The sequence below is a fragment of the Megascapheus bottae genome, chromosome 8 (genome assembly GCF_031878675.1).
Source record: "Megascapheus bottae isolate mThoBot1 chromosome 8, mThoBot2.hap1, whole genome shotgun sequence".
In the NCBI taxonomy this organism is placed as follows: Eukaryota; Metazoa; Chordata; class Mammalia; order Rodentia; family Geomyidae; genus Megascapheus; species Megascapheus bottae.
Window position 1 is genome coordinate 61,941,026 of NC_143516.1, and position 26,562 is coordinate 61,967,587.

Consider the following 26,562-nt stretch of genomic DNA (forward strand, 5'->3'; position numbering starts at 1 on the left):
GTCTGTGTTGTCCACCTTCTACTCCAATCACTAACACTCATCGCCCCCCAGAGCCTGGCCCTGCAGCGGCCCTGACTTCTTTACAGCAATAGAGAGACTAGGAGCTCATTCAGAGTTGATACAAACACTCCAATCAAAACTGAAGGCTTAAAATCAAGATGGAACGCATGTGTGCTGTGCTTACACCAACCTGAATGGGTTAAAAATCCTCCCAAGATTTGAAAATTATTTTTCTGGTTAGAGTGTATCCTTTTCTTCCTTTTTTTACACCTAAAAGCAGGGACGGTATTGAATGAATTCTGTTCATAGTAGACTTCTAGGGGCGCCCTGCAATTGTATGTTGTGGCCGCCTGTGGGCCTCCTGCACCCCCAGAATGTGCCTCGAGTTCTGCTGGGCATCGGTGTATTGTGACCCATGCCCCCCTCTCAGGCCCTGACAGGTACCACAGGGAGCAGAGGCTCATGAGGTCAGACTTCCAAGGCTGGGTCCTCCATCTGGGTCCTCCGTCACACACAGAGTGGTTCCTGCTGCTTGAGCTAGATATAAATTTTTCAGTGTTTCACAGTCCTTTAGCTGGAAAATGGTGATAAATAAGTTTAGACTCCTGTCCTATTTTGGTAAGTGACAAGATTTAATCCAAAAGATTTATTGTTTTTTTGTTAAAGTGTCTTAATATCACAACGGGGGTCTTAACTCCTAAATGTTTTAGAAAACTTTTGAGAAAATGCAGCACATTCCAGCTGTCCCAACAAAGATGCTTGGATTGGAGGGTCCTCCGTGTGAGGCCAGCCTTGGCTGCCCTGCAAGACCCCACCTCAGAGCCTAAAAGAGAAGTGTTGAGCACACTTACTGTATCCCAGTATCTGTACGCATGCACACACACACATACACACCCACACACACCCCACAACTAGGTCACCTCATCACTGCATGTCTGTACCTCACACTTGCGTTGCCCACAGGACTCACTGTTGACATTCTCTTACTTTTTCTGCTGCACAATGGATAATGGATAGATGCTTTTGGAACTAGTGCATCTGAACCCCAACCTGCTCCTCAGGCAGCCTCTAGTTCCTCAGCCTCGGCAGACCTACTAGCTGGTAACTACCTTAATTAAAGTGGCATGTGGTAGAAGTTAAGTTTGGGTGTATCTTTCTAAGTGACAGGTATTACATAAGTGGAAAAGTATGTTTTTCTTTCACTTCCATGACATGAACTTGAAAACCATGGCATTCTATAACAGAAGGTTATTTCCCAGGATTTTGTGAAAAATAGTCTTAAAGTCACAATTAATTGTATACAATGGTGGCTCCTTACATTGTTCTAACCTGCCTTATTTTCATTTAGCATATGTCTTTTTGTTTGCTGAAAGGGTAACATTCTTGTATGGCAATTTTCACTTTACACTGAATAGACGCATTTATTTTGGATTTGTGAGAAATGTACCATGATAGTTAGCAAATGCTGTTGTGATATTTGAATCATCCTAGGAAAAAACTGTTGAAGATTTATACTTAAAGTTCCTACATAAACCATTTTTTAACAAGCTGATCATTTTTCTCAATGAAATACATGGCTAAACATGAAATATAGCCCAGCAGACCATAGTGTGGGGTGGATGGTAAAATCTATGTAGGATCTTTGCTTATTGTTAGAAGAGTGTGGAGAAAACAAGAGAATTGTTTGAGCCAGGAGCTGGTGGGCCACGTCTTTATTCTGAGCTACTCAGGAAGCTGAGATCTGAAGTTGATGGTTCAAAGCCAGCCTAAGCAGATAAATCTAAAAGACTCTTATCTCTAACCACTGAAAAGCCAAAAGCAGAGTTGAGGCTCAAATGGTAGAGCACCAGTTTAGAGTGAAAGCCCTGAGGAACAACTCACAGGGCCTAAGTACTGGCACACACAAACGAGAGAAAACAATGTAAGGACTGGAGGACAGGCAGAACTCCAGGGCTAGGCAGCGTGTGCGTGGTGGGAGCCAGACCTTGAAGTGATGGAAAGTGCCACCACAGTGCTAAGTACAGGTCGAGGTGATCAGGAATCTCAGAGGGTTCACTGGCATAGCAGGTGCTGCAAGGCTGGGAGTGGGGGCGGCTCCCTGCCAGCCTCCACCGAGGATACACTTTGTTCCTGGGCTGCCACATCTGGAATCAGCCACATCTGGAGTCTATCGTATGGCTCATTATGAGACGCACTGACTAGCTCCCATTCTCAAGCATAGGACTCTGGCTGTGAGCGGTGTCATAAACAATACTGATACCAGTGTGGCAGGCTAAGGAACATTCATTCTCAGCTTCATAGTGAATAATGTGCGACCCTAAGGGGCCTGTGTCAACCTCCAGAGTTGTAGAAAGCTTCCCTTGAGTTCCCATCTTTCCTTGAAAAGCTAGAGAAAGTAATGGCAGCCAGTAGTGGTTATTTAATTCTTTTTCAGGTACAGGAGAGTTTCGCCATGTCTTTCCTGTGCTCTCATGGGATGAGAGACAGTGCATTGGTTAGACCCATTCTGACAGCAGGCTGCCTCCCAGGGACTATTTCTAAATCCCAAAAGCTGAGGTGAGAGGCGCACATGACAGCAATGCTGAGATACATGTAAAAGGTGCTGTCTTCTGTCCTTCTGCTAAGCCAGGGAGCCTACCTGGATACTTTCTAGACATCTAGATTAGTGTATTTGAAGAAATGTAAGATATTCAAATGCAATGAAAATACTTGCCTGACTTTTAACCCTAATGATGTTCTCCCTGCTTTTTGTACTTTGTCATAGTGATAGTTGGATGCCACGGGTTCTTTTTATAAGTCTTTATGTCCCTGTGTACAATACCTTATTTCTAATGAAAATAAATCTGTCATTAACACATGCCAGATCAGCATACCACAATATCTTTCCAAAGGGGGACTGATTCAGAGAAAGAACCAGTGAGAGGGAAAAGAGCAGAAGGTATATATTAATATAGCTTCTAAACATTAGTATACCAATTAATACACATTAATGTGTTTGTGAAAATTTCATAGAGACTCAGCAGTTGTTTTAAATTGGCTAGAAGGAAACAGATATAAGGAGTAATGGGTGAATTTGATCAAAGTATATACCATTTGTATATACCTATAAAAATATCACAATGAAATGCTTGTAAACCATTAGTTTACAGTATCAAAAAAAGGAAACAACTTTTTTTTTTGCCAGTCCTGGGGTTTGAACTCGGGGCCTGGGAACTGTCCTTGGACACTTTTTGCTCAAGGCTAGTGCTCTGCCACAGTGCCACTTCTGGCTTTTTCTGTTTATATGGTACTGAGGAACCAAGCCCAGGGCTCTTCGCATGCTGGGTGAGCACTCTACCAGTAGATCGCACTCCTGACTCTGAGAGAGAAACTTGTAAAAACTGAAATGTTCTGGGTACACTGACTTCTAATCGCCAAAGTGCATTCTTTTCTTTTCTTTTCGCCATTAGTTGCTCTTCCTTACATTTTTCTGGGACTGTGTTTCAAATTCCCAGGATTTGGGGGCTCTTTCATGGCCCCTTCCCCATCCCCGGTGACTCCAGCTCAGAACAACCTGCTCCAGCCGAATTTCGAGGCAGCTTTTGGAACTACACCTTCAACTTCCAGCAGCAGCTCCTTCGACCCATCAGGTGAGGCACCGGCCACATGCCTCTGGCCACCTCTTCTAATCACAAAATAGAGCAGCTAGAGTCAGAAAGAGACCAGCACACACGGAGTGACAGCCAGGTTTTAAAAGCTCCCTAACTCTCTAGGAACAACTTGAATTGAAATTCCCAACTACATATTTTACACTCTAAGAATAACCTACAATTCTCCTGTTTCTCTTCTTGATTTTTAGCAGAACTCTATCTTAACCACGTACACCATCTCTTTGCATGAGCTTCCATGCACATGACTTAGAAATGGTCAAGGGGGGATCAGTGCTCTGTATGAAATCTTCGTACCCAAGTCTTTGTCTCTGAATCAGTCGGACACTCCCCTGGCCCTTGCTTAGACCCTTGAAAGCTTGCATGGCCCTCAGGTTGATGAAATTGAGACACAAATAATACTCTTTGCCTGCCTTGGACCTGTCATCACTGCTGTCATTTTGTTTGTATTTTCTTCCATTCTACTCTTCCCATGCTGGGTCCTTACTACACATTTTCAATTGGTGAGTTTTTGGTAATTAAATGTGTTTCAGAAACACCCTGAATATATCCCCTGCCTGACAATTTGGTTGCGTCTATTGCCAGTGCCCAGTTGAATGCTTTCCTTGTTTTACTTTATAATAATTATGTAGTAGTGTTTATGATAGATATCCATAGTTTCTTGTTTAAAATCAGTTTTTACAATCACAAAATGGACTTCTGGTATTTTATAAAGATGCAACATCTGCATTTTGAAGTCTTTGTATTCTAGCAACTAGACAAGTGGTATTTATCATATGGGGATCAAAAACCATTGATGATGGTCTTTGATCACTAATTCTTAGAATTTTGTTTCATATAAACATCTCCTTTAAAGTTGGAGCCAAACACAATTGCTACAGTGAGGGAGAGGGAAAAGCTAAAGCTGTGGCTTCTAAAATAACCATCAGCCATTCTGTAGACATTGACAACCAGGTGCTAACTGTTAGATTGTTTTAATGATGTCACAGAAAACTAAGAAATGTGATCTTCTTTATTCATTGACGAGTTACTTTAAGAGAAAGCATCTCCCTTTAGGCCATGTGATGAGTTACTGCCCTTTGAGAAAAAGAAAAAAAGTAATTCTGTAGTATTTGTTGATAAGATTAGCAATAGCTACTACTTCTTGAGTGCCTGTACTGCAAAGCAAGTGCTCCGCTAATGAGCGGAAATAGATCCCTTCATTGCTATCGTGGAGCCCTCTAGCATGTATTGGTGACACTCTTCCACTGAGAGATGAGAAAACTGAGAAACCAGTCACTCGGTAGAAGTCACAGAGCTAGCAAGAAGCGTGGCTGGGTTTCAGCCCCATTGTGGGCCTGTCCTGTATGTGTTACAGCTTCCTCCCCATCTCTTTCCCTCCTCATTAGTGTTCCTGTGCCCCCTGTGCCCTTGTGTGGGTCACATGTCTTCCCTCATGCCAGTGCATAGCTGTTCATTTCCACCATGTGACAAGAGACAGTACCTCTCTCATTCTGCCTGTGGTTTCTTTTTTTTTTTCTCCTTTCTTCTTTTTTTTCCCATCATTCTGAGTCTGGTCTATTTGATTTCCAGTATTTGACGGTTTAGGTGATCTCCTGATGCCAACCATGGCACCGGCAGGGCAGCCTGCCCCTATCTGCATGGTGCCACCCAGCCCAGCCCTGGCCTCCAGCAAAGCCCTGGGGAGTGACCTGGATTCGTCCCTCGCCAGCTTAGTCGGCAGTGAGTAGACAGCTTTATGCAGCATGCGTGTTCGTGAGCCGGGTTATTTTCTGTCCTTCTACACAGCTGCCGGCTGGTTTGGCAGATGATGAGAGGATAGAGGGACTTGGCACTCTGCCAGTGCCCTGCCTCCAGAAGGCAGCAGGTACTCCGTTGTCTCCCAGGAGTAGCCTTGCCATTTGAAATCTAAACTGCCACAGGAACAATGAAGGAACATACACAGATATGAAACCAAGTGGATGATGTGTAATAAATGTTTGGTTCCCCATCATTTGAAAAGAAGGGTAGAGAGTAAGTTGAAAACAGCATATTTGAATAATATACTATAGAATTGAGTGCAGTATATTTGACTACACTGTAATATATAGTATAGAATAATATTTAAAATTGTGAGTCTGAATTTCAGTCACTCATTCAGCAAATGTTTAAGATAAATTAGACATAAATCAATGAGCAAAATAGATAAAATCTCCATTCTGATGGCACTTAGAAAAGGCAAAGGTAAGTGGTAAGCATTTTAAAATAAGTAGATTCTGGGATGGGTGCAGTGGTTCATGCCTACAAACTCAGCTACTTGAGAAGTAGGGAATCAAGAGATCTCAACAAGATCCCATCTTGACTCAGGAGCTGGGTGTGGGGAGGCATGCCTGAGCTTTCCAGTAGGAAAGAGGCTGCAAATAGAAGGATCATATTCGGAGCCAGCCCTAAGCAGAAGCACAATACATGATCTGAAAAAAATTACATGTGTAACATTCTAAGTTCAAACCTCACTACCACCAAGAGAAAATAATTAATTGAATTAAATAAATTCTTTAGTATGTTAAGTCAAAAATGCTGAGGAGACAAAACAGGAAAGGGAAACAGGAGCGAAATGTGGGTCATTGCAAACACACAGCTTCTACAGTGAAACACACTTCGTTTACAGAACAGTTTGTAACCGTGGAGAACTGTGCACTAGTCAGTCCAGATCTCAGACAGACAGCCAAATCTACGCATGTGTTCTTTTCTGCATCACATTACGCTGTTGCCCTTGAGCCAAGTGTGTGTGGCTCACACTTGTAATCCCAGTTACTCAAGGGGCTAAGATCTGAAGGCCACAGTGGAACGCCAGCCTCAACAGACAAAGCCAAAGGAATCCAGTTTACTAGCAAGAAGCTAGAAGTGGAGTTGTGACTCAAGTGGCAGAGTATTAGCCTTGAATGAAAGTACTAAAGAACAGTGCCCAGGCCCTAAGTTCAAACCTCAGGACCAAAAAGCAAAGCCAAACAAAAAACACCAATACAATCCTTAAATATATTATGTAATAAAATCAAATCAAAAATTTATAAAGGTCTTTTTTATAACTGAATGCAGTCATTCCTAAGCAAAATATACACTTTCCCTAATGTTTTCATCCTTTGACTTCTTCTCAAATGTAAGCTGAATATTGTGATTAAAATTCCTTTTTTATTCTTTTATCCATGTATAGATCTTGGGATCTCTGGTACTACATCAAAAAAGTGAGTATTCTGAAATTACCTAATTCCCTTTTAACAGTGTATTTGTGTTGGTTTGAGACTTGCTGCTATTCTATTGAAACCTCCACTCTTACCCTACAATGAAAAAGAGACCATTCTGGTCTCAAAGATTGTTTCCATTCTCTGTAGACATATTTTAGGATGATGGTTCAAATATCTTCATAGCTTAAAATTCCAAATTCCTTCCACGGTTCCTAGCTAGCACCAGTCTTTCACAGCGCCTCGGTGGTAAGGAAGGCTTGCATGAGAGGTCTGCAGTATAGGCTCTCCTCACCGCCATGTGATCCTCACATGCTCCACAGCACAGGTCGCTAGCATGGTGCAATATGTGAAACCCTCCAAGACCCCAAACAGCCATCAGCAGTCTGTTCAAAATGCATACTACCAGTCAGGTATTCTTTGGAAATGTTATAATGAGGAATTTAGTTGAATATTCTGGCATACTTTTCTGTACAGGTGATAGGGAAATTTCTATTATCATTGAGATAGAAGTTAATACTTGCTCCAGTCTCTTAGATGAAATAGGGTAAGGCATCCCCCCCATAAGGTTTTGCTTCTTTTTATTACCATTTGACTTAAACTCTCCGCCTGTTTCTAAAACCAGACAAGAGATCCATACAGATCCAAGATCCATACATTGTTTTTTCTTTTTGTTCATTGTCCTGTTTGGCTTGTAGGGGAGAGCTCCAGTGGAATGCTGGAGAGAAAAAGTTGACTGGGGGAGCCAACTGGCAGCCAAAGGTGACGCCAGCCACGTGGTCCGCGGGTGTGCCCCCTAGTGCACCTCTGGTAGGTGGCATGGTGGGAGGGGTTTGGGAAGGGGTTCCCCAGTGTCTAGGTGTGCAGAGCAGGGAGCACTTTGCTGAATATGACCACTCACATCAGCATTCTGCCTCCACAGTGAAGCGGTAGAAGCAAGATGTGAAGTCTGCTGGAATGCAGGTTCCTGGCCTTTATGTTTAATAACAGGACCTACATATTATTTTCAATAGTTAAAGTGCCACCTGTGCTTCTATATTTATCTAACTATGGAAACAGTGTTTCCAAAGCATTCGATATCATCGACCATGAGACTTTTTAGCCTGGTCAGGGGGCCTAGGTTGTGTGCAAGCTGAGGGCCCCAGCACCTGGCTGGCAGCCAGCCTCCACTGCGTGTCATCTGTGTGGTGGTCACGCCGGCGTTTTCCATCTGCAACTGAAATGTGAAACTATACATCCATGTATACCAATTTGAAATACACATTTTTCCACTTGTGTCCTGCCAATTTAAAACCAAGCCGTATTATTTCTTTTTGTGTATGTGTTTGCTGCTGCTGCTGCCGCTGCCACACGGTGGTGTGGGCTCATGGTGCACAGCAAGGAGCTGTACCCCCAGCCAGCACGGTGCCCCCTGGGGCCGGCACCCCACCTGTCGGACAGCCTGGAGCAGGATTTGGGATGGTGAGTCATGAGCCATCCTGAAACTCGAAAGTGTCATGTCCAACTTCTTCCCAAAATCTTAGTTAACGGGCTCTCCAAGATAATTCCAACTATAATTCTCCAACTATAATTCATCCCAGAATGCAATAAAGTAGACAAAGTAAAGTGGACTTGTGTGGACAGTGAGTACTGGGCACTTGACGGGATAAAGTCTAGGGTTGGCACATCATCAAGTCTTTGTGGGATAATATTCACTAACCATATTCTTAATCATCAAAAACAGGCCTTGATCACTATATTTGGACTTCTGTTACCAACAAATCTTCTTTCCTAAGGAAAAGGATTTTTATCTCTTTAAGATTATTTTCCACCAGGCACCGGTGGCTCACGCCTATAATCTTAGCTACTTAGGAGGCTGAGATCTGAGGATCATGGTTCAAAGCCAGCCCAGGCACAAAAGTCTGTGAGATAGATTCTTAGGTCCAATTAACCACCAGAAAACTGGAAGTGGCACTGGCACTCAAAGTGGTACAGCACTAGCCTTGACCTAACACGCTCAGGGACAGTGCCTAGGCCCAGAGTTCAAGCCCCACAACCAACCGAAAATAAAACCAAAAACAAAAGAATTAATTTCAGGGCGGGAGAGTGTGGTTAGTGGTGGAGTGCTTGCCTAGCATTTGAGAAGCCCTGGGCTTCCTCAGTGATTCCTTAGTGATTCCTCAGCACTACATAGGCAGAAAAAGCTCGAAGTGGTACTGTGGCTCAAAATGGTGCCGTAGCTCAATGGTAGAGACTTAGCCTCAAGAAAGCTCAAGGACAGTACCCAGGTCCTGAATTCAAGCCCCAGGACTGGCTACACACTTTTTTTTTTTTTTTCGTAGCCAGCAGCACCTGTGATCCTAGATACTCAGGAAGCTGAGATCTGAAGATTGTAGTTCAAAGGCAATCCAGGCAGGAAAGTCAACAAGCAGCACTGCTGGGTGGGATGTAGATGCTGTGTGTCGGCAGGGTCCCGACTACCCAGTGGACAGCCTCTCTACCCGTGTTTGGAGTGGCAGACAGCGTTCCTCCTGTGGGATTGCAGCGCCTGGGCCCAGGCTGCAGATGACCCATGCCTATCTAACCCAAATCCCCCCCCCCCCCCCCCGCAGGCTCCAGCGGGCTCGGCAGTGCCTATGATGCCCCAGCAGCCTGTCCTGTTCTCACAGCCCATGATGAGGCCGCCCTTTGGAGCCGCTGCAGCGCCTGGTGCGCAGGTAAAGTCTGGGGCCACGCGCTGCCCATGTGTGAGCCTGGAGAGGCTTTGGAAATCCCGCCCGAGTGGCGCCCCCCCACACCTTGCATGTGTCCAGAGCCACGGCCTGGCTGTGTGCTGCCAGCCTTCGCCTTGCTTGGGCAGCCGGGCACTGGGACACGGGCTGCGTTGGGCTGGCCCAGATGGCCAGCCAGCAGGCACAGTCACCCTAAGAACCCCTCTTCTTACCCCCGCGCTTTGGGGTGGGGGGGCTTCCCTGCAGGGGACGCCACCGTGTCCAGGGAGCGTGCTCCCCTGCCCATTCAGCTCCAGAAGCCACCAGTCCAAACCCCCTGGTGGGCATAGCTGGGCAGCATCACCCCTGCCCCAGGGTTCTGCTGGCACCCCAAATCCTGCTCTCCACCAGCAAGAAACCCCGGCCTTCTGCCCTACCCAGGACTCTGGTTTCAGGAACGATTTTCTAGTCTGTTGGGCAGAAACGAATCTCAACACAGCTTTTGGGGAGACAGGAACGTTTGGAGCCTCTGGTTGGAGTAAATTTAGCCTGTATATTCTTAAATTTTAAAATATTTTATTTTCAGTGTTGAATAGATCAGAAAATGCTACCCTTTTTGGAAGAAAGAAAGGGTGTTTGTAATTTTGATGGACTTAGAGGAATTTTAGAGTTTGTAGAGTTCTTTATTATTGTTACTTTGTTTTTTGGGCCAATAGTGGATCTTAGATTTAGGGCCTGGGTGCTGTCCCTAAGCTTTGGAACTCAAAGCTGGTGCTCTACCACTTGAGCCACACCTCCACTTCTGTCTTCTTGGTGGTTTATTAGAGCATGGACTTTCTGGCCCCAGCTGGCTTGAAACCTCTTGTATTTGTTGTGCTGAAAGCTTTAGAAATAAGTTAATGAAGTTTTATTATTGGCAATAGGTTTCCTTTCATAATACCAGTTTAGCATCAATTGTTATTTAATTTGGAGAATAAAAAAGCCATCATATAATAAAGATACACCATTTTAATTAATTCAATTTTTTAGTACGTAGGTAGATGGCATGCCATTTGGTGTAATTTTAGACTATATTTTCATATCAAAGAAATATAATTATCCTAGAACATAAATAAACAGATTTGTAGCTTCAGCATACAGAGCAGTGCATTATTACCAATGCCTAGGCTGGCCCAGCATTCATCAGTTGATTTACATCCAAACATTGTCATCTCACCTTCTGATTCATTTGTGGACCCATTCCCGAGTCCCTTTCAGCTTCCATGTACTTTTCCTAACATTTTTGTCAAGTATCATATCCGTTTTGCAAATGGTATTTGACCATTAGATGATGCTGTCAGTAATTAGCTTAAAGGATGAGTCTCAGGGCTGGGAGTTTGGCCTAGTGGTTAAAGTGCTTGCCTAGCATGCATGAAGACCCGGGTTCGATTCCTTGGTACCACATACATAGAAAAAAGCCGGAAGTGGTGCTGAGGCTCAAGTGGTAGAGCTCTAGCCTTGAGAAAGTCCAAGGACAGTGCTCAGGCCCTGAGCTCAAGCCCAGGATTGGCAAAAAAAAAAAAAAGGATGAGTCTCAGAATTGCTCCTCTGTGCACCGCGAACCTTCCACCCCACCCCACCCATCAAGTTGAGATTTCATCAGACAAATGGGAGGTTCACATCGGATTCAACAGAGAGCTAGCTACTCACTAGCTGCAACAAGACAGACAACCTGAGGACACACTAACCTTAGTCCTGAGCCTGGCAGAGACACCTGCTCCCAGTCCCTGCATGTGGGCACAGGAGGTGTTGCAGATCAGGTGGTGTACCTTTGGCTATAAATCTCATAAGGGTCTTTCCTGCTGCCAGCTGGACAGGCAGGTTGTATTAACAGGGCACTCATCACTAGAACGCCACTTGCTCCCCTAAACAAGCACTGCCCCCCCAACCAGGCTTTCATTTAAAATAAATCGCTTAACATAGTAGTCTATTCTGTTAATCATTTTAAGAACTCTCTTAAGTGGCTTCTGCAAACTTTCAGCCTTTACTGCCACATTCTCCTGCTGAAGAAAAGCCATGACTCTGCTGATTTAGTGATACTAATACTGTAGTAAAAATGCTTTTGTGTAGAAAATTTGATGACTTTTTGTTTGTGTGCCTGCTGTACTGTACAGTCACAGTTTCTGCGTGTGACTCATTTCCCCCTTCCCAAACCTGTATCCATGTTTCTCTGCCTGAGCTCTCTAGTTTTTCTTGGAAACTAAGAAATTTGACTCAATCTGATATCAAAGAATTTCAAGAAAGCCAAATATCATTTGATGTGTATTTTATCACTCCAAAATCAAACTTTATGACAAAAGAGAACAACGTTGGTTCATTCGTTTTTATTTGTGTGTGACTTTGAGGCCTCTGTTTTCTGCATGCTTGTTCTCTGTGGCATATAGTCTGCTAACGCTTATCTGTCTCTGTTTGCTTTCTGTTTCTGCTCTTTGGGGCTGGCTACTTTCCCTTAGCTTTCTCCAAGCCCTACGCCTGCTGCTCAGAGTCCCAAGAAACCTCCAGCAAAGGACCCATTAGCGGATCTTAACATCAAGGATTTCATGTAAACAATTGAAGGTATCTACTCTTGAGCTTTTCCTGTGAGCTTGTTATACTGCACCATAGACAATGCTTAGCTCTTTCAGATCTGATATTCGTTATGTCTGAGTTTTGAATAGATAATATAGTAATTGGAATAGAATTCTAAAGTTCATAAGAAAAGCTATCATTACTGAAGATATATTTTAGATCATATGTAATGTGTAAAACTACAAGATGAGAAATTTAAGATGACTTCACCCTGAAAGTATTAAGATGATATTGATAAAACAAAGTTGCCTAAGCCACACAGGAATGTTTAAAGAACTCTGCTTCATTTCAATATGACTGTAATTTATAGAATGTTATGCTATTGCATTTAGAAATCACGTAAGAATGCATTTGGCTACTTGTTCATACTTTTATTTTATTTATCCTTATTTTACCTCATAAACTAAAAAAGCTCAGAATGCTACTGGAGTTTTTTTGTTTTTGTTTTTGTTTTGTGGGTCATGGGGCTTGAATTCTGGGTCTGGGCGCTGTCCCTGAGCTCTTCAGCTCAAGGCTATCACCCTACTCCTTGAGCCACAGCCCAACTTCCCGTTTTCTAGTGATTAAGAGGAGATAAGAGTCTCATGTCTTTTTGTGCCCGGGCTGGCTTTGAACCTTGATCCTCAGATCTCAGCCTCTTGAGTAGCTAGGGTTACAGGCGTGAGCCACCATGCCAAGCAGAATGTTACTGTTTGCATTCCTTTTTTTTCTTTTTTAAACCCATGCTGGGGCCTGAACTGAGGGCCTTTTACTCTTGCTCGGCTTTTATGCTGAAGGCTGGCACTCACCTTGAGCCACAACTCCACTCTCTCATTAATGACACCAGTCTCACAGATGTTGGTGGTTCATTAACGATACCAGTCTCATAGACTTTCCTGCCCAGACTGGCTTCTAGCCTCGTCCTCGGACCTCAGCCTCCTGAAAAGTGAGATCTGACCCCCAGAAGTTTGGGGGTTTGTTTGGGTTTTTTTTTTCTTTGTATAGAGCTAAAGGAACTGAGCCTGGGGCAGTAAGTCCAGAGATTTTTTTTTTTTTTTACCAGTCCTGGGCTTGGGCTCAGGGCCTGAGCACTGTCCCTGGATCTTCTCAAGGCTAGGGCTCTACCACTTGAGCCACAGCACCACTTCTGGCTTTTTGCTACGTACGTGGTACTGAGGAATCGAACCCGGGTCTTCGTGCTTGCTAGGCAAGCACTCTACCACTAGGCCAAACTCCCAGCCCCAGTCCAGAGATTTTTTTAGGATGAACAGTAAGAATGAAGCAGCTTTTAAACTGCTTTCCAGAGTCAATTTCATTCTATTTCCACTGGCCACAGTAAAAAAAACTGCTTACTGAAATTTTTTTGGATTCCTGCTTTATAATTTTTTTTCTATTAAAAACTATTATGTCATTATAAGGCCTTGGCACCTCAGTCAACTAACTTGAGTAACTTCTCTGTGTGCCCAGCTTTCCTATTCCATTTTGCATTGGGCCAGCATAGCCATAAGTAAGGCAATGACTCCTTGTTCCTTAACAAGGAAAAATATCAGGAATGTTTAATAAATAGGACCCTTGTCCTGAGCCTGGAACTGTGGTGAGGACCAGAAACAAGCAGACACTGGAAGGGCTCTGGAGGAAGAGGGGTCCTGGGGCCCAGGAAAGGTCCTCGAGAGAAAGGGTAGAGACCAACATGGAGGGTGTTGGGGAAGAGAGCTGGCCTGGGCTCCCACTGCTGTGTTGCCCCTGGTCCAGCTGTTGAATCAGGGACTCACTGAATGCCAGCATGGAAGGGAAACCAAAAAAGAAGAGTGCTTCCAACCATTTGAGGAACCCATTTTTTCTACTGCCCAGATTTAAACATTAGTTGTTCTTCATTGACTCCTGAATGTCCTGTGTCTGAATTTTCAAAGCTTAGTGATAGAATTTTCACCTCAGATGAAGCAATACATAACCAGTTTAGTTTCACGTTTCCTAGCTGAAATGTCCAGCTTGTTGTGAAGCGTGGTGAGTGCTTTGGCAGTATGGACACTCACATGGGGACGATGCAGAGGAGACGGGCATGGACCCTACTGAAAGAGAACACGTGCATTCATCCTGTATTCCATGTTTTTCTTTCTAAAAACTGAAAAAGATGGGAGAGTGGGGCATGTTCTATGTGGAACAGGGGTACAGCGGGAGAGAAGGGGTGCAGAGGCTCGAGAGGGCATTGAGGATGGACAAAACACTGCGTGTAAATGTGGGCCGGGAAACTCGTGGAGATTGGTTTGGAGATGAGGAAGGGGGCAAGGGAGGAGAGCGGTACATCGTAGGACAGACAGACATGCCAAAGTGATATCCCTGGGCAACTAACCAGCGCTGTTTTTGTTTTTGTTTTTGTTTTTTTAAGAGATAAAACATTCTGAATCGGGGAAAAAATTGTGTATCAGTGTGAAAGTCTCTCAGTGCCACCTCTGGTGGCAAAAGGCTTTTTCCTAGTAACTTTGAGAAATTTGTGAGGGAGGTAAAAGGTTTTCGGGCTATAGAAGGACACTCTTTCTAATCAAGTACTCTTCTCTTTACAGCTGCAGTTTTTGTGACTGGATAGGAAAACTAAAATGAGCTTGGAAACTTCAGATAAGATGGCGGCTCAGAGGCTCCCAGCTGGTGGAGCATGGTGCCAGCCCAATGCTTCCTCAGAACTCCTCTTCCAGACGCGTAGCACAGCTGTGAACTGAGCGTTAGGAATGTGAACCTTAGCTGTTTCCCCTACTCTCAAACCCTAGTGTATTTGGGCTATTTGTGCATCGTACGTTGTTGTAAACAATGAATGGGTATTTCCAATGCCTTTAGTGCTTTTCTGGACCTGCTCGTGGACGGCCGACGCAGCTGTGGTGTGGCAAGCCCTTGGGAAGGCGTATCTTGTGTTTTCGAAGGTTTTGATGTGTATATACAACTTTTAGACAAACCCTAAACTCTCCCCATGAGTCTTCTCTTCTGTATCTGTGTTATAAACGTAATGTGATGATTAATACCAGATAGTAAGGAAAACACTCTTAAAATACACAAAACTTTTTTCGGTGTGGAGTACATTTTTCCAATCACAGAAACTTCAGCTGTTGTGAGAAATGTTTATTTTTGTGGCACTGTATATGTTAAGAAATTTTATTTTAAAAAATATATATATAGGTTAACGTCCATAATAAATACTTTTCCTTGAAGCTACCTTACCAAGAATGAAAACTCATAGGGCAAGAAGTCCCTGTTTATCACTGCTGTATTAAGATATATATTTTAATTATATTTGACAGGTTTTGCATCTAAATTGACCTACTTATGAATTCTTGATTCAATGCACTGAAAAGTGAAGCGTCCATTTCTCTCCTGTCTGTGACAATACAATTCGAGACGTGCTATTTCTGTGGCTATGAAAATACCCCAGGGATATTTGTGACTTCAAGATTACAGCAAATATTTTTACTTGGCTGTGGGTTTTCCGTACATCTGTTTACATAGTTTTCTTTGTGTGCTCTGGATAGTAGTGTTTTTTCATCCCTCCATGGAGCTCAGTGTGCGTGAGCTTTGTTGTACCATCGTGACTAGAATTTAAACTGATTCTGAGAAGTGTAGTACATACTGTATTCTTTGCTGTACATACTGTATTCTTTGGTTTGTAATCTGTTATCATATTGTCTGTGCTGATGGCTTGGCTTACCATGTGAGAGCACACATCAGGTTGCTGTTGATCAACGCTGCCAGTGGCTTGACGGCTCTTCATAAAAGCATATTGGATTGGAAAGGCATTCGCCTATGTTTCAAATCACTTAATAGATGTATGGTACCATTTAAAAGTGGTTGTATCTGAATTTACTGTGGGGGTAACATACACTGTAATGGGGGAAAATTACCCAAAACCAATTTCAAAATGGCTTTTCTTTGTATTTCAGTTTCAAAACCCAGTGCATGTACGCCCTCTGAGATGCAATAAACACCTTCAACAAAGAAAACACCACCTTCCCCATTTTCTTTCTTTCTTTTCAAGGTTCATGTCAAAGGCACAATGTTGAAGCTATAAATATTTGAGATGAGAAATGCTATGCATGCCAGTGTGGTTTGCCTTGGTGTTATAAATGAAAAGATGGGGGAGGGGAGCATTTTAGTGAGCTGTCATTCATCTTGGGACTTCATGCCTATTCTCAAATGAATTATCTTAGGATATGGTTATCTTAGGGATGTTTATGTATCTTACGGTATGCTTTCTTTCAAAACATGTGGCCAAAGTCTTGAAATGGTTTTGTAAAAATTCACTGCAAAAAATCAAAGAACCCCATGACACCTAGTGCTGGCATTCACACATACTTGTTGCATGTTTCACCCTCATGACATCTGGGTTTGTCTCTTGTAATGGCACTGGGAGGCTGGGCCTAAACTAAATTGTTACAGCATCTCAAAGAGTGGTTCCAGAGTTGGGGGTCAGAGCGCCCAAGGCCTAGGTTCTGTCCCTGTGGGGAGGGGAGGTGGGATAATTCTTAAGTAGAAGTATTTATCAAAAGAAAAGTCCTCACTGGGTGCTGGTGGTTCACACCTGTAATCCTAGCTACTCAGGAGGCTGAAATCTGAGGATAAGATTCAAAGCAAGCAGAGGCACAAAAGTCTGTAAGACATATATCCAATTAACCACCAGAAAACTGGAAGTAGCACTGTGGCTCAAGGTGCTAGAGTGCTAACCTTGAGCTGAAGAGCTCAGGGATAGCGCCCAGGCCCAGAGTTGAACAAAGAAGAGAAAAGAAAAATGCTCTTCTAATTAAAACATAGTCTTTCCTTAGTTACCTAAGATTTATATTTTGAAAGCTGAATAGATGATTATATCATATGAATGTTATGTTACTTTTTTTTTTGCCTGTCCTGGGGCTTGAGCTCAGGGCCTGAGCACTGCCTTTGTGCTTTCTCAAGGTTAGTGCTCTACCACTTGAGCCACAGCACCATTTCCAGCTTTTTCTGTGTATGTGGTACTGAGGAATGAAACCCAGGGCTTCGTGTAAGCCACTCTACCACTAGGCCACACTCTCAGCCCCATAAGTTACTGTAATAAAAATGTTTCAGAATATAACTTCAATATTAATATTGCCATTTAACATACTCTTATTCCTCAATGAATGTCCCAAATAGTTAAAACAACAAAAAAGAAAGAAAAGAAAAATTTTCTTCATAGGTAAAGTTCATTTAGCATATTTATAAAGACAGACACTAGAACTTTCCCATGCTGAGAAGTGAGAGAATGTGCTAGAGCCGAGCTGCTGGGGAAGGCGCTCTGGGGATGCAAAAAACTCATCTCTTGGGATGATTGTGAAGACAGATCAAGGCTAGCACTCTACCCCTTGAGCTTTTTCTGTGTAGGTGGTACTGAGGAATCGAATCCAGGAGATTGTGCATGCTAGGCAAGCACTCTACCACTAGGCCACATTCCTGGCCCCTTAGGGTTTTTTGTTTGTTTGTTTGCTTTTGTTTATTTTGAATTTAATTATCTTATCCTTCTTTTATGTAAAGACAATGTCAGCTTTATGATAAATGCCTTACAGGAGTACTTGGTAACATACCTGTTCATTGTACATGAATGAGTAATCTTTGCTTCCCATCTGCTTTTTCTGTCTTGACTGGGGGTCCGGGTATCAAGTCTCACAAACCCGAGGATTCGATGATGTGACACCTGCAGCACTGTCTGCTGCACTTAATGGCCACGAAAAGCGCTGAGAATTCTTCTTCTGAACACTCGCTTACCTCTCCTGCCACTCTCACTCTTCATCTGGCAGAGGCTCCGTTTGTTCCTTGGGCTCTGTGCTTCAGGATTATTCCTTCCCAACGCCGCCTAAACAATGCTGCGTGAGAATGTCCTTCCTACAGTTCCCTTTTGACCACATTATTCTGACTGTGATGCCACCTAGATCAACTCTTGGTCATCCAAGTCCAGGCGCGTGAATCCATGCCACCCCAGGCCTTTGGGGGGTCCAGTGAGAATCCGCCTTCTCACATTGCTCACCCCTAAGAGGCGCTGCACTCCTTCTTAGGGATTGCAGCTGACATCACACCAGCTCAGCTTGGAGGTCACAGCTCCCGTTCCACGGGTGACCCGCCGTGCCTCCCCACCCAGCTCCTCACTGGCCAGCCAGCAGCCTGCACCTGTCCTTCCAAACCCAACCCAGCTGTCACTTTTTCTAGAATGTCATTCTTTTCCATCATGCTTGCTTAGCCAGCCCAACACAGTTCACTCCTCTCCTGGTTCCTTCAGCAGCCTGGTCTTACTTTCTTCCCTAGATATTGTATGAGGGAGAGGGAGCAGCAAGAGCAGAGAGACAGGACTTGGAGGAGTGACTCAGTTAGTAGAGCCCCAGCCAGTGAGTGGAAGCATCAGGTAATCTCCATTGTAGGATAGAATAGGAATTAAAAAAAAAAATGCCAGGCATGTTGGCTCACGCCTATAATCCTAGCTACTCAAGAGGCTGAGACCTGGGGATCAAAGTTCAAAGCCAGCCTGGGCACAAATGAACCTGAGACTCTTATCTCCAATTAACTTCTAGAAAATAGGAAGTGGGTCTTGGCTCAAGAGTAGGGTGGGTGGTAGCCTTGAGCTGAAGACCTCAGGGACAGCGCCCAGGCCCAGAGTTCAAGCCCCATGACTCACTTAAAAAAGGGGGGGGGGGCTGGGAGTTTGGCCTAGTGGTAGAGTGCTTGCCTGGCGTGCATGAAGACCGGTTTGATTCCTTGGTACCACATACATAGAAAAAAGCCAAAAGTGGTGCTGAGGCTCAAGTGGTCAAGCTCTAGCCTTGAGAAAGCCAGTGATCTAGGCCCTGAGTCGAAGCTCCAGTCCAGAATGCACACACACTACACACACACACACACACACACACACACACACACACACCATACATATACATATATATATATATACATATATATATATATATATATATTACTCACACAGAGCTATTCTGTGAGCCTGCTGACTCTGGGGCATTTCAGTGACTTTCCTCAGCCTACTGGTGTCCTGGCTCCGAGTAGGAATAGCCCTGGGGTGATCAAGCCAGGTTCCACGGCTACAAGGCCCAGTGTGGCATTCCGGTGAGTAGGAACGGGCCTGCTGTGATTCTGGTGTCCGTGCTTACACGCACCTGTCTGCCTGTCCTTGGCAGCAGCACCAACCTTCACAAATGACTCCCCTCTACCTGAGGCAGCCACTCTCCTCTCTCCTTTTCCTTGAGGCTTAATGTCTTCTCAGATCATCCCCCCTTTATTTATATATATATATATATACACTAATATATATGTATATATATTTTTTCTTGTAAAGTTCATCGAAGACTTTAGTGGAGAAAGTGGTGGAACAGAAACCAAACATAATAGATGACACTCTTTTTACTATTGTTAGACAATCAAAATACAGTTAGATTGCTATGATATACACATATATATGTGTGTGTATATATATATATGTTTATATAGACACACAGGTGGTCCTGGGCTTGAACTCAGGGCCTAGGCTCTGTCCCTAAGCTTTTCTTGTTCACAGCTAGCATTCTGTCACTTGAGCCACAGCCCCACTTCTGGCTTTTGGGTGATTCATTGGAGATAAAAAGATTTTCCTTTGAAGATCTTCTTTGAACTGCAATGTTCATATCTCAGCCTCCTGAGTAGCTAGGATTCCAGATGTGAGCCACCAGTACCCACTTGTAATACCCAATTCTAACCAAAAAGGAATTCTCAATCCTTCAGAATCACTGCATTGAAACCTGCTTTGCTTCCTCTAGCCTAAGAACTGAGACATCTACTTTGTGGTCAGGAAAAGTTGATCCCCAGGGCGTTCCACTAAAACCCAGGCTCTAATCTGAGCATCTATTTTTTGAAAAAGGCTGCTATTTGTGGGCAGTGGGTGTGCAGGTCCTCCACCCACAAAGCCACGGTAGTCACACTGGCTGCCATGTAGTGCCACAGAGCACATTGTGGTACCACTGTAGCCACAAGAAAGCCATTGAAAGGAAATGTTCTGAGTGAGTGGCAGAACACTAAATTCAGTTCTGTCTCAGAAATACAGCACTTTGACTTCTAGGCAATTGCTTTGGTTGGTAGCAGAACCTTGGCATGAGTGCCTCCTGAAGTCAAGCTGGACAGTAGAAGCCACACACCAGCCGACATAGAAGCAGGTCCACTTCAAGAGCTCCAAGCACTAGGCTGGGGGAGGAGGGGTGCATGTGTGTGTGTGCACATACATGTGTGCACATATGCTTGCATGTGTAGGCATGCAGTACTGGGGCTTGAACTCAAGACCTGAGCACTGTCCCTTAGTTTTTTTCTTTTTGTTTTCACTCAAGGCTAGTGTGCTACAATTTGAGACACAGTTTCACTTCTGGTCTTTTTGCTGGTTCATTTGAGATAAAATCTCATGAATGTTCCTGCCAGGGTTGGTGGCTGTCCTAAGATCTCAGCCTCCTGAGCAGCTAGTATTCCAGGCGTGAGCCCCAGCTCCTGGGTGCCTTTGCTTGGCCTCCACCTCCCGTGCTCCCTTAGCTTTTCCACTCAAGGCACTAACGCAGACTGGAACACAGGTCACCTTGATCTCTGTGTTTAAAAGGCAGGGTTTTCATGGTAGAAGGGAACTGGAGGAAATGTTCCCTTCCTAAGCAGGAAAGGTGTCATGTGAGAGTGCAGCTTTTCCTTGGAGCATAAGCTGCTGCCTGGGGTGTGGTGATCCCCTCTGAACAGGGCAAGATTTCGCCATAACCCAGACCAGCTATGGCATACACATCCGGGCACTTAAGACTTGGCCACGGAAGCAGCCATGATCTTAGGGAGAAATACACACACATGTGTGTGTTGCAAGCATGTAAATATGTAAAATTCACTTTGAAATAGTTTTTGGCTTAGTGATCATCATACAAATACTTTACCTCAAAACATTTGGCTAAGGTGCCGAAGTGTGGCCTAGTGGTAGAGTGCTTACCCAAGGACAGTGCTCAGGCCCTGAGTGCAAGCCCCAGGACTAACAACAACAACAACAACAAATCATTTGGCCAAAACTTTTAGGTCAAAAACTAAATTTCACTGCAAGTTTCTAAGTGTAATGTGCTTTAATAGAATAATTTTTAATGAAATGTAATTCAATACTTAAGATCCTTGAAGTCAAACTATATAAAACATAAGAGTTACAGCTTATTTTAAAATTTTTATTGTATTACTTTTTAATGAACATAATAAAAATAATATGCACTTGCATTCAATTTCAACTATTTTAAGCACCATTTGCAAGATTACTCATCAAGTGAAATGCTATTCTTTTTTTTTCTTTTTTCTTTTTTTTTTTTTTTGCCAGTCCTGGGGCATACACTTAGGGCCTGAGTATTGTCCTTGGGCTTTTTCAAGACTGGCACTCTGCCACTTGAGCTACAGCACCAGTTCCAGCTTTTTCTGTGTATGTGGTACAATAAATCAAACCCAGGTCTTTGTGCATGCTAGGCAAGCACTCTACCACCAGGCCAAACTCCTGGCCCCTGAAATGCTATGCTTTTATAAGATATCTTTTTGAAAGGAATAATTGAAGTGTATGTGTACTTAGTAGAATCAATGACTTGTTCATGTCACTGGAGAAGGGAATGCAGTCCCAGAAACTGCCTTGAAGTGTAGCGATGCACACTTGAAATTTCCAGCTTCCTGGGAGGAGGGGCAGGAGGACGGTGAGCTGCAGGTCAGTACAGGCAAAGTTAGCAAGGCACCATCTCAGAAACAAAACTACTGTCTGTGCAAGGTCCTGGGTTCAACTCCTAATACTGCAAACCAAAAAGGAAGCAAGAAGAGGAGGATGAAAGGAATGAGGAAGGAGGGAATTACTGGAATTTAGAGTGACCTATTACAGGTCATTAGAAGTCTTCAGGAATAGTGCCCTAAATGAAGTATTCATGAACATGCACTAAGGCTCATGCTATGTGAGAGACAAATCCCAAAGAGCTTGCTGGCTGTGCCACCTGAGAGCTCACATAACTGTGCAGTTCTGCGCCCCAATCAACAGAACTAAAACCATGGCTTAGAAATCTTATTTGTATCCAAGCGCTGGTGGCTCATGCCTTTTATCCCAGCTACTCAGGAGGCTGAGAGCTGAGGATTGCTGTTCAAAGCCAGCCCAGACAGGAAAATCCAAGAGATTCTTATCTCCAATAAACTATTAAGAAAAACCCAGAAGTGGTGCTATGGTGCAGTACCAATCTTGAGCTAAAGAAGCTCAGGGACAGTGTCTAGGCCTCAAGTTCAAGCCCAAGGACCAGTATTTTAAAAAAAAAAAGAAACTTTGCCAGGCGCGGTGGCTCACATCTGTCATCCTAGCTACTCAGGAGACTGAGATCTGAGGATCAAGGTTCAAAGCCAGCTGGGGCACAAAAGAACTTGAGACTCTTATCTCCAATTAACCCCTAGAAATGGGAAGTGGGACTTGGATCAAGGGTAGGGTGGTAGCCTTGAGCTGAAGAGCTCAGGGACAGCGCCCACACCTAGTTCAAGCCCCATGACCCACAAAATAAAGAAAAAAAAACTAAAAAATTCCTGTTTGTAAATTGTAGTGATTTTTAGTAATGGATATCCAAAGCTGAAGTTGAGACTGAGGGTTAAATACAGATTAGTGATAGAAAACTCACCTGGTTGACTCCATGTTCATTTCTAGTACACAGACACACACACAGAATAAAAATCAAAATAAAAAAGTTTACCTTTTCCTCATAACCTCTTTGTCTAGAGAAAAAGTTCTCTCTTCTGAAAAGGATTACAAAATTCCTTACTTTCAGAATATAGTACCAGCCAGGCGCCAGTGGCTCACACCTGTCATCCTAACTACTGAGGCTGAGCAATGAGGACTGAAGGATAGAGGTCAGCCTGGGCAGGAAAGTCAAGTGCTAGCCTTGAGCAAAAAATCTGACAGACAGGGCCCAGAGCCTGAGTTCAAGCCCCAGTCCTGGCACAATAATAATAATGATAATAATAATAATAATAATAATAGTAATGCACTTTGTGAACAAAATGTATAAAAATGTTGAGGTACCTTTTAATACACGGTCCTAGTTTATGAAGTCCTCTCCCTAAGCATATATGAAATGGTCATATTTTGAGTACTAAACCTTTGACATCATAAAATATGCTTCCTACTTCTAGGTTTATTTCACAAAGCATCCTACTTTTAAACAGTCACTGCAATTTCTGATATTTTATTAAGCAGCCCTTAATAGTTTTGTTCACAAAGCTAGCTATTTCTTCTGCAATTCTGGGTGGGGAGGGGGGAGAAAAAGAAAAGAAAACAAAATTCAAGCTGGTGCAGGCTCAGGCCTGTCATCCTGGCTACTCAGGAGAATGAGATCTGAGCATCAAGGTTCAAAGCCAGCTTGGACAGCAAAAGCCATGAGACTCTGATCTCCAATTGAGCACCAATTAACCAAAAGTGGAGCTGTGGCTCCAGCGGTAGAGCTCTGGCCTTGAGGGAAGAAAACAAAGCAAAACAAAACACGCCGGGGCCCGAGTTCAAACCCATGGACGAGGTCAAATGTGAGACTCAGGATAAAACACCGTGAACACTTCACGGGTCTGCGTCAAGGCGCAGAAACTGCAAGGCTGCATTGCCGCCTCAGGCCACGCGCTGGAGACCTGGCGCACGCGTCTGGCACACGTCCTGCACCCGTGTTCTTGCACATGGGCCTGGCACCCATCCTGCGGCTTGAGTCAGTGGACAGCGGGCCCCGGGGGGTAAGACATGGAGCAGCCGCGGAGCGTGGACCAGGTGCAAGCAGCGGGAACCCGAGCGCTTTCCCGCCGCAGCATTGGCCAGGAGCCCGCGCAAGCGGCCAAGCGTCTCTCGCCTCCTTCGGTCGGCATCCGGAAGTTTCCAGAAAGGCGCTCGACCAGCAGCGGCGGCGGCCGGGCCCTCAGTCCCAGCTCCCGTCAGCCGTAGGCGCAGTTGGCGTCGTTGCCATGGATCCAGAGGCAGATCTGGGCGTATTTGAGGGGGGTGATGCGCACCGCCACGTTGTAGCCCCCGGGCTCCCCTGCCCCCGGCTCGTGGCCCGCGTAGACAGCGACCACCTTGCGCCTCCAGGCCCCCGAGGCCGGGTCACGGAGGCGCAGGTAGACGCCGGAGCCGCCCGCGCCGGCCTGCGCATCACAGCGCTGGTACAGGAGGTCCGGGGACTCGCGCTCCACGCTGCAGAAGCGGTAGACCAGCTGGTCCGGCCGGTCGGCGTCGAACCCGGAGAAGTGGATTCTGCGGCCCGGCGTGTCCCGCGCGGCCGGGCTCACGCCCAGCTCCATGGGACGCTGGTGGTGCGCGCGCTTCAGCTCCAGCACCGCGTAGTCATAGTCCATGCCGGACTCCCGCCCGCGCCCGCCGCCCGCCGCCCAGCCCCGGGGCACGTGGGTGCTCTTCACCCGGATCCACTGGAAGGGGCCCCGCGGCCCCGCGCCCCGACGCCGCCGGCCCGCCGAGGCCCCCCGCGCGCGGGCCCCGCGCGGCCCCGCGGCCTGCCGCCGCCCTGGCCCGCGCGCGCGTGCGGCCCGCGCCCCCGCCCTCAGCAGCCCCACGCGCAGCCCCCGGCCGCCCCGCACGAAGCCGCGGCCGTCGTGCACACAGTGCGCGGCGGTGAGCACGTGGCGCGGGGACACGAGCACGCCGCTGCAGCCCGTGGACAGCCGCACGGCCGCGCTGAACGGGAAGCCGCCCGAGAAGCGCGGATCCACAATGCTGAAGCGGCCGTCCGCGCCGAACACGCGGCGCTTCCGCCGGACGCCGCGCGTGTCCACGGGCCCGGGCAGCGGGCCACGCACGCCCACCCGCGTCAGCGCGCGCGTGCCGTTTTCAAAGGCCGTCTCGTAGCCCAGGGCCTCCGCCTCCTCCTCCGCGCCCACGGGGCCCGGCGCGCCACCCGGCCCCGCCGCGGGGCCGGGGAGAACCACGAGCCGCGGGATCCTCTGCGGGCGCCACGCGAACTCCACCGCCGCGGCCTCCACTGCCTCGCCGAGCGCCCAGCCCGGAGCGGAGAGAAGCAGCCACAGAAGCACTGGCCGCATTCTGCCGCCTCGCCGCAGTCCTGGAAAGCAGAAGGAAAACCGGCTTAACTGGTCAGTCCACTCGACATCGCCCCGTAGGCCTGCGCCGCTTTCCCACCACCCACCTGGATCCACTCCTCCCCTCCCCACGCCGCCCCTGCCTCTGCCTCCCCAGACGGCCCAGTGTGTACTCCCCCCCCCCCTGCGTGGCCCAGGCCACAGGGTCCTCCTTCCTGGACCTCCCACAGACGCGTTTCCAAATGGCCAGGCCCTGAGTTCAAGCCCTAGCACAGGCACAGAAAGGTGAGAGAGCCTGGGCCCTGAATTCAAGCCCCAGATCTAGCGCACACATGAAAAAAAAAAGAATGGTGGCTGAGAGCCCCAAACTCTCGTGTGGACACCAGACGGAGTCCTTAGACAGCAGTGCTCAGACAACAGTGCTCAGACGGAAGCAGCCTGAGTGGGTCTGGGGAACTTGTTAAAATGCCGATGCTTAGAGCACAGTTCGAACCTGGTGCTGCACTGTGCCTGGCTTTCAGAGCTTCAGCGGGCCTTCCAGATGCTTCTGACCCTCAGCAAATGTTTGGGAGATACTGAGGCAGCCCGGTTTGCTTAGTTTAGCCACAGATGCCATCAACTCCTTTCTATCCCCAGTGGGTGAACATGAACATCTCATTTCCTCCTTGTGTTTCCCGGAGAGGATGGGAACGCCCATCCCTCACTCTCAGAGAACTTAGACTCAGACCTGTGGCCTAGCCACTCAGAGCTCTAAGGACCCCAGTTCAAAGCCAGCCCGAGCAGGAAAGTCCATGATACTCTCATCTCCATTGAACTACCAAAAGCCTGAAGTAGATCTGTGGCTCAATTGTAGAGCACCAATCTTGAGGAAAAGAGTTCAGGGATAGTACTGGGGCCCTGAGTTCAAGCCCTAAGTGCAGGCACAGGAGGGAGAGGGGAGTGGGAGGGGAGAGAGGGGTAGGGAAAAGAGAGCGAGAACGAACAAGCAGGATGAGAATTAGGGGAAGGTGACCATGGAGACAGTGGACTGTAAGACACGCAATCAACTCACGCTGGCCACCTGCTAGTGTCATGTCTCGCCTCTCCAAACATGTTCCCCATTTGTAATAAGGATCACATTTATAGAATATTATGCACTCAGATCTCAGCCTCCTGAGTAGCTAGGATGACAGGGGAGCCACCGCTGCCAGCTTACACTGTGTTTTCAGAACAGTGCAGGAAGCTGGTGCGGTTATAAACAGCTATAGCTCTGCCACACAGCTGAATTTTCCCCTGGTCCTAGGAAGGCAGCTGCCCCACCTCCTCCACAGACCTAGGCCTTGCGTGCCACCTGTGTTGCTGCCACTAGATGGCGGTGGT

The 26,562-nt window shown here is 46.0% G+C and overlaps 2 protein-coding genes across 8 annotated transcripts in view; one reads left to right on the forward strand and one right to left on the reverse strand.

Moving 5' to 3' along the window:
* Positions 1 to 16,124, forward strand: part of Snap91 (synaptosome associated protein 91) — a 114,938-nt gene extending 98,814 nt beyond the window's left edge. For 4 of the 7 annotated variants that reach the window (XM_090338501.1, XM_090338500.1, XM_090338505.1 and 1 more), the window contains 9 exons: positions 1,018 to 1,101; positions 3,495 to 3,629; positions 5,220 to 5,369; positions 6,838 to 6,868; positions 7,564 to 7,675; positions 8,243 to 8,326; positions 9,457 to 9,561; positions 12,048 to 12,150; positions 14,703 to 16,124. In XM_090338501.1, coding sequence (XP_090194627.1) covers positions 1,018 to 1,101; positions 3,495 to 3,629; positions 5,220 to 5,369; positions 6,838 to 6,868; positions 7,564 to 7,675; positions 8,243 to 8,326; positions 9,457 to 9,561; positions 12,048 to 12,140 — 794 coding nt within the window. In that variant the 3' untranslated portion in view covers positions 12,141 to 12,150; positions 14,703 to 16,124. Of the gene's footprint in view, positions 1 to 1,016; positions 1,102 to 3,494; positions 3,630 to 5,219; positions 5,370 to 6,837; positions 6,869 to 7,563; positions 7,676 to 8,242; positions 8,327 to 9,456; positions 9,562 to 12,047; positions 12,151 to 14,702 lie in introns of all 7 variants that reach the window. The other 3 variants (XM_090338502.1, XM_090338506.1, XM_090338507.1) reach the window with 2 other exon arrangements.
* Positions 16,125 to 23,829: 7,705 nt separating this feature from the next.
* Positions 23,830 to 25,206, reverse strand: Prss35 (serine protease 35). The gene has a single exon (XM_090337722.1). It carries the CDS (start codon positions 25,204 to 25,206, stop codon positions 24,085 to 24,087), a length of 1,122 nt encoding a protein of 373 aa, XP_090193848.1. The 3' UTR covers positions 23,830 to 24,084.
* Between the last annotated feature and the right edge of the window lie 1,356 nt (positions 25,207 to 26,562).

Bases quoted from the DNA above. Each gene is read 5' to 3' on its own strand.
- Prss35 (XM_090337722.1), bottom strand. From the start codon at position 25,206: ATGCGGCCAGTGCTTCTGTGGCTGCTTCTCTCCGCTCCGGGCTGGGCG.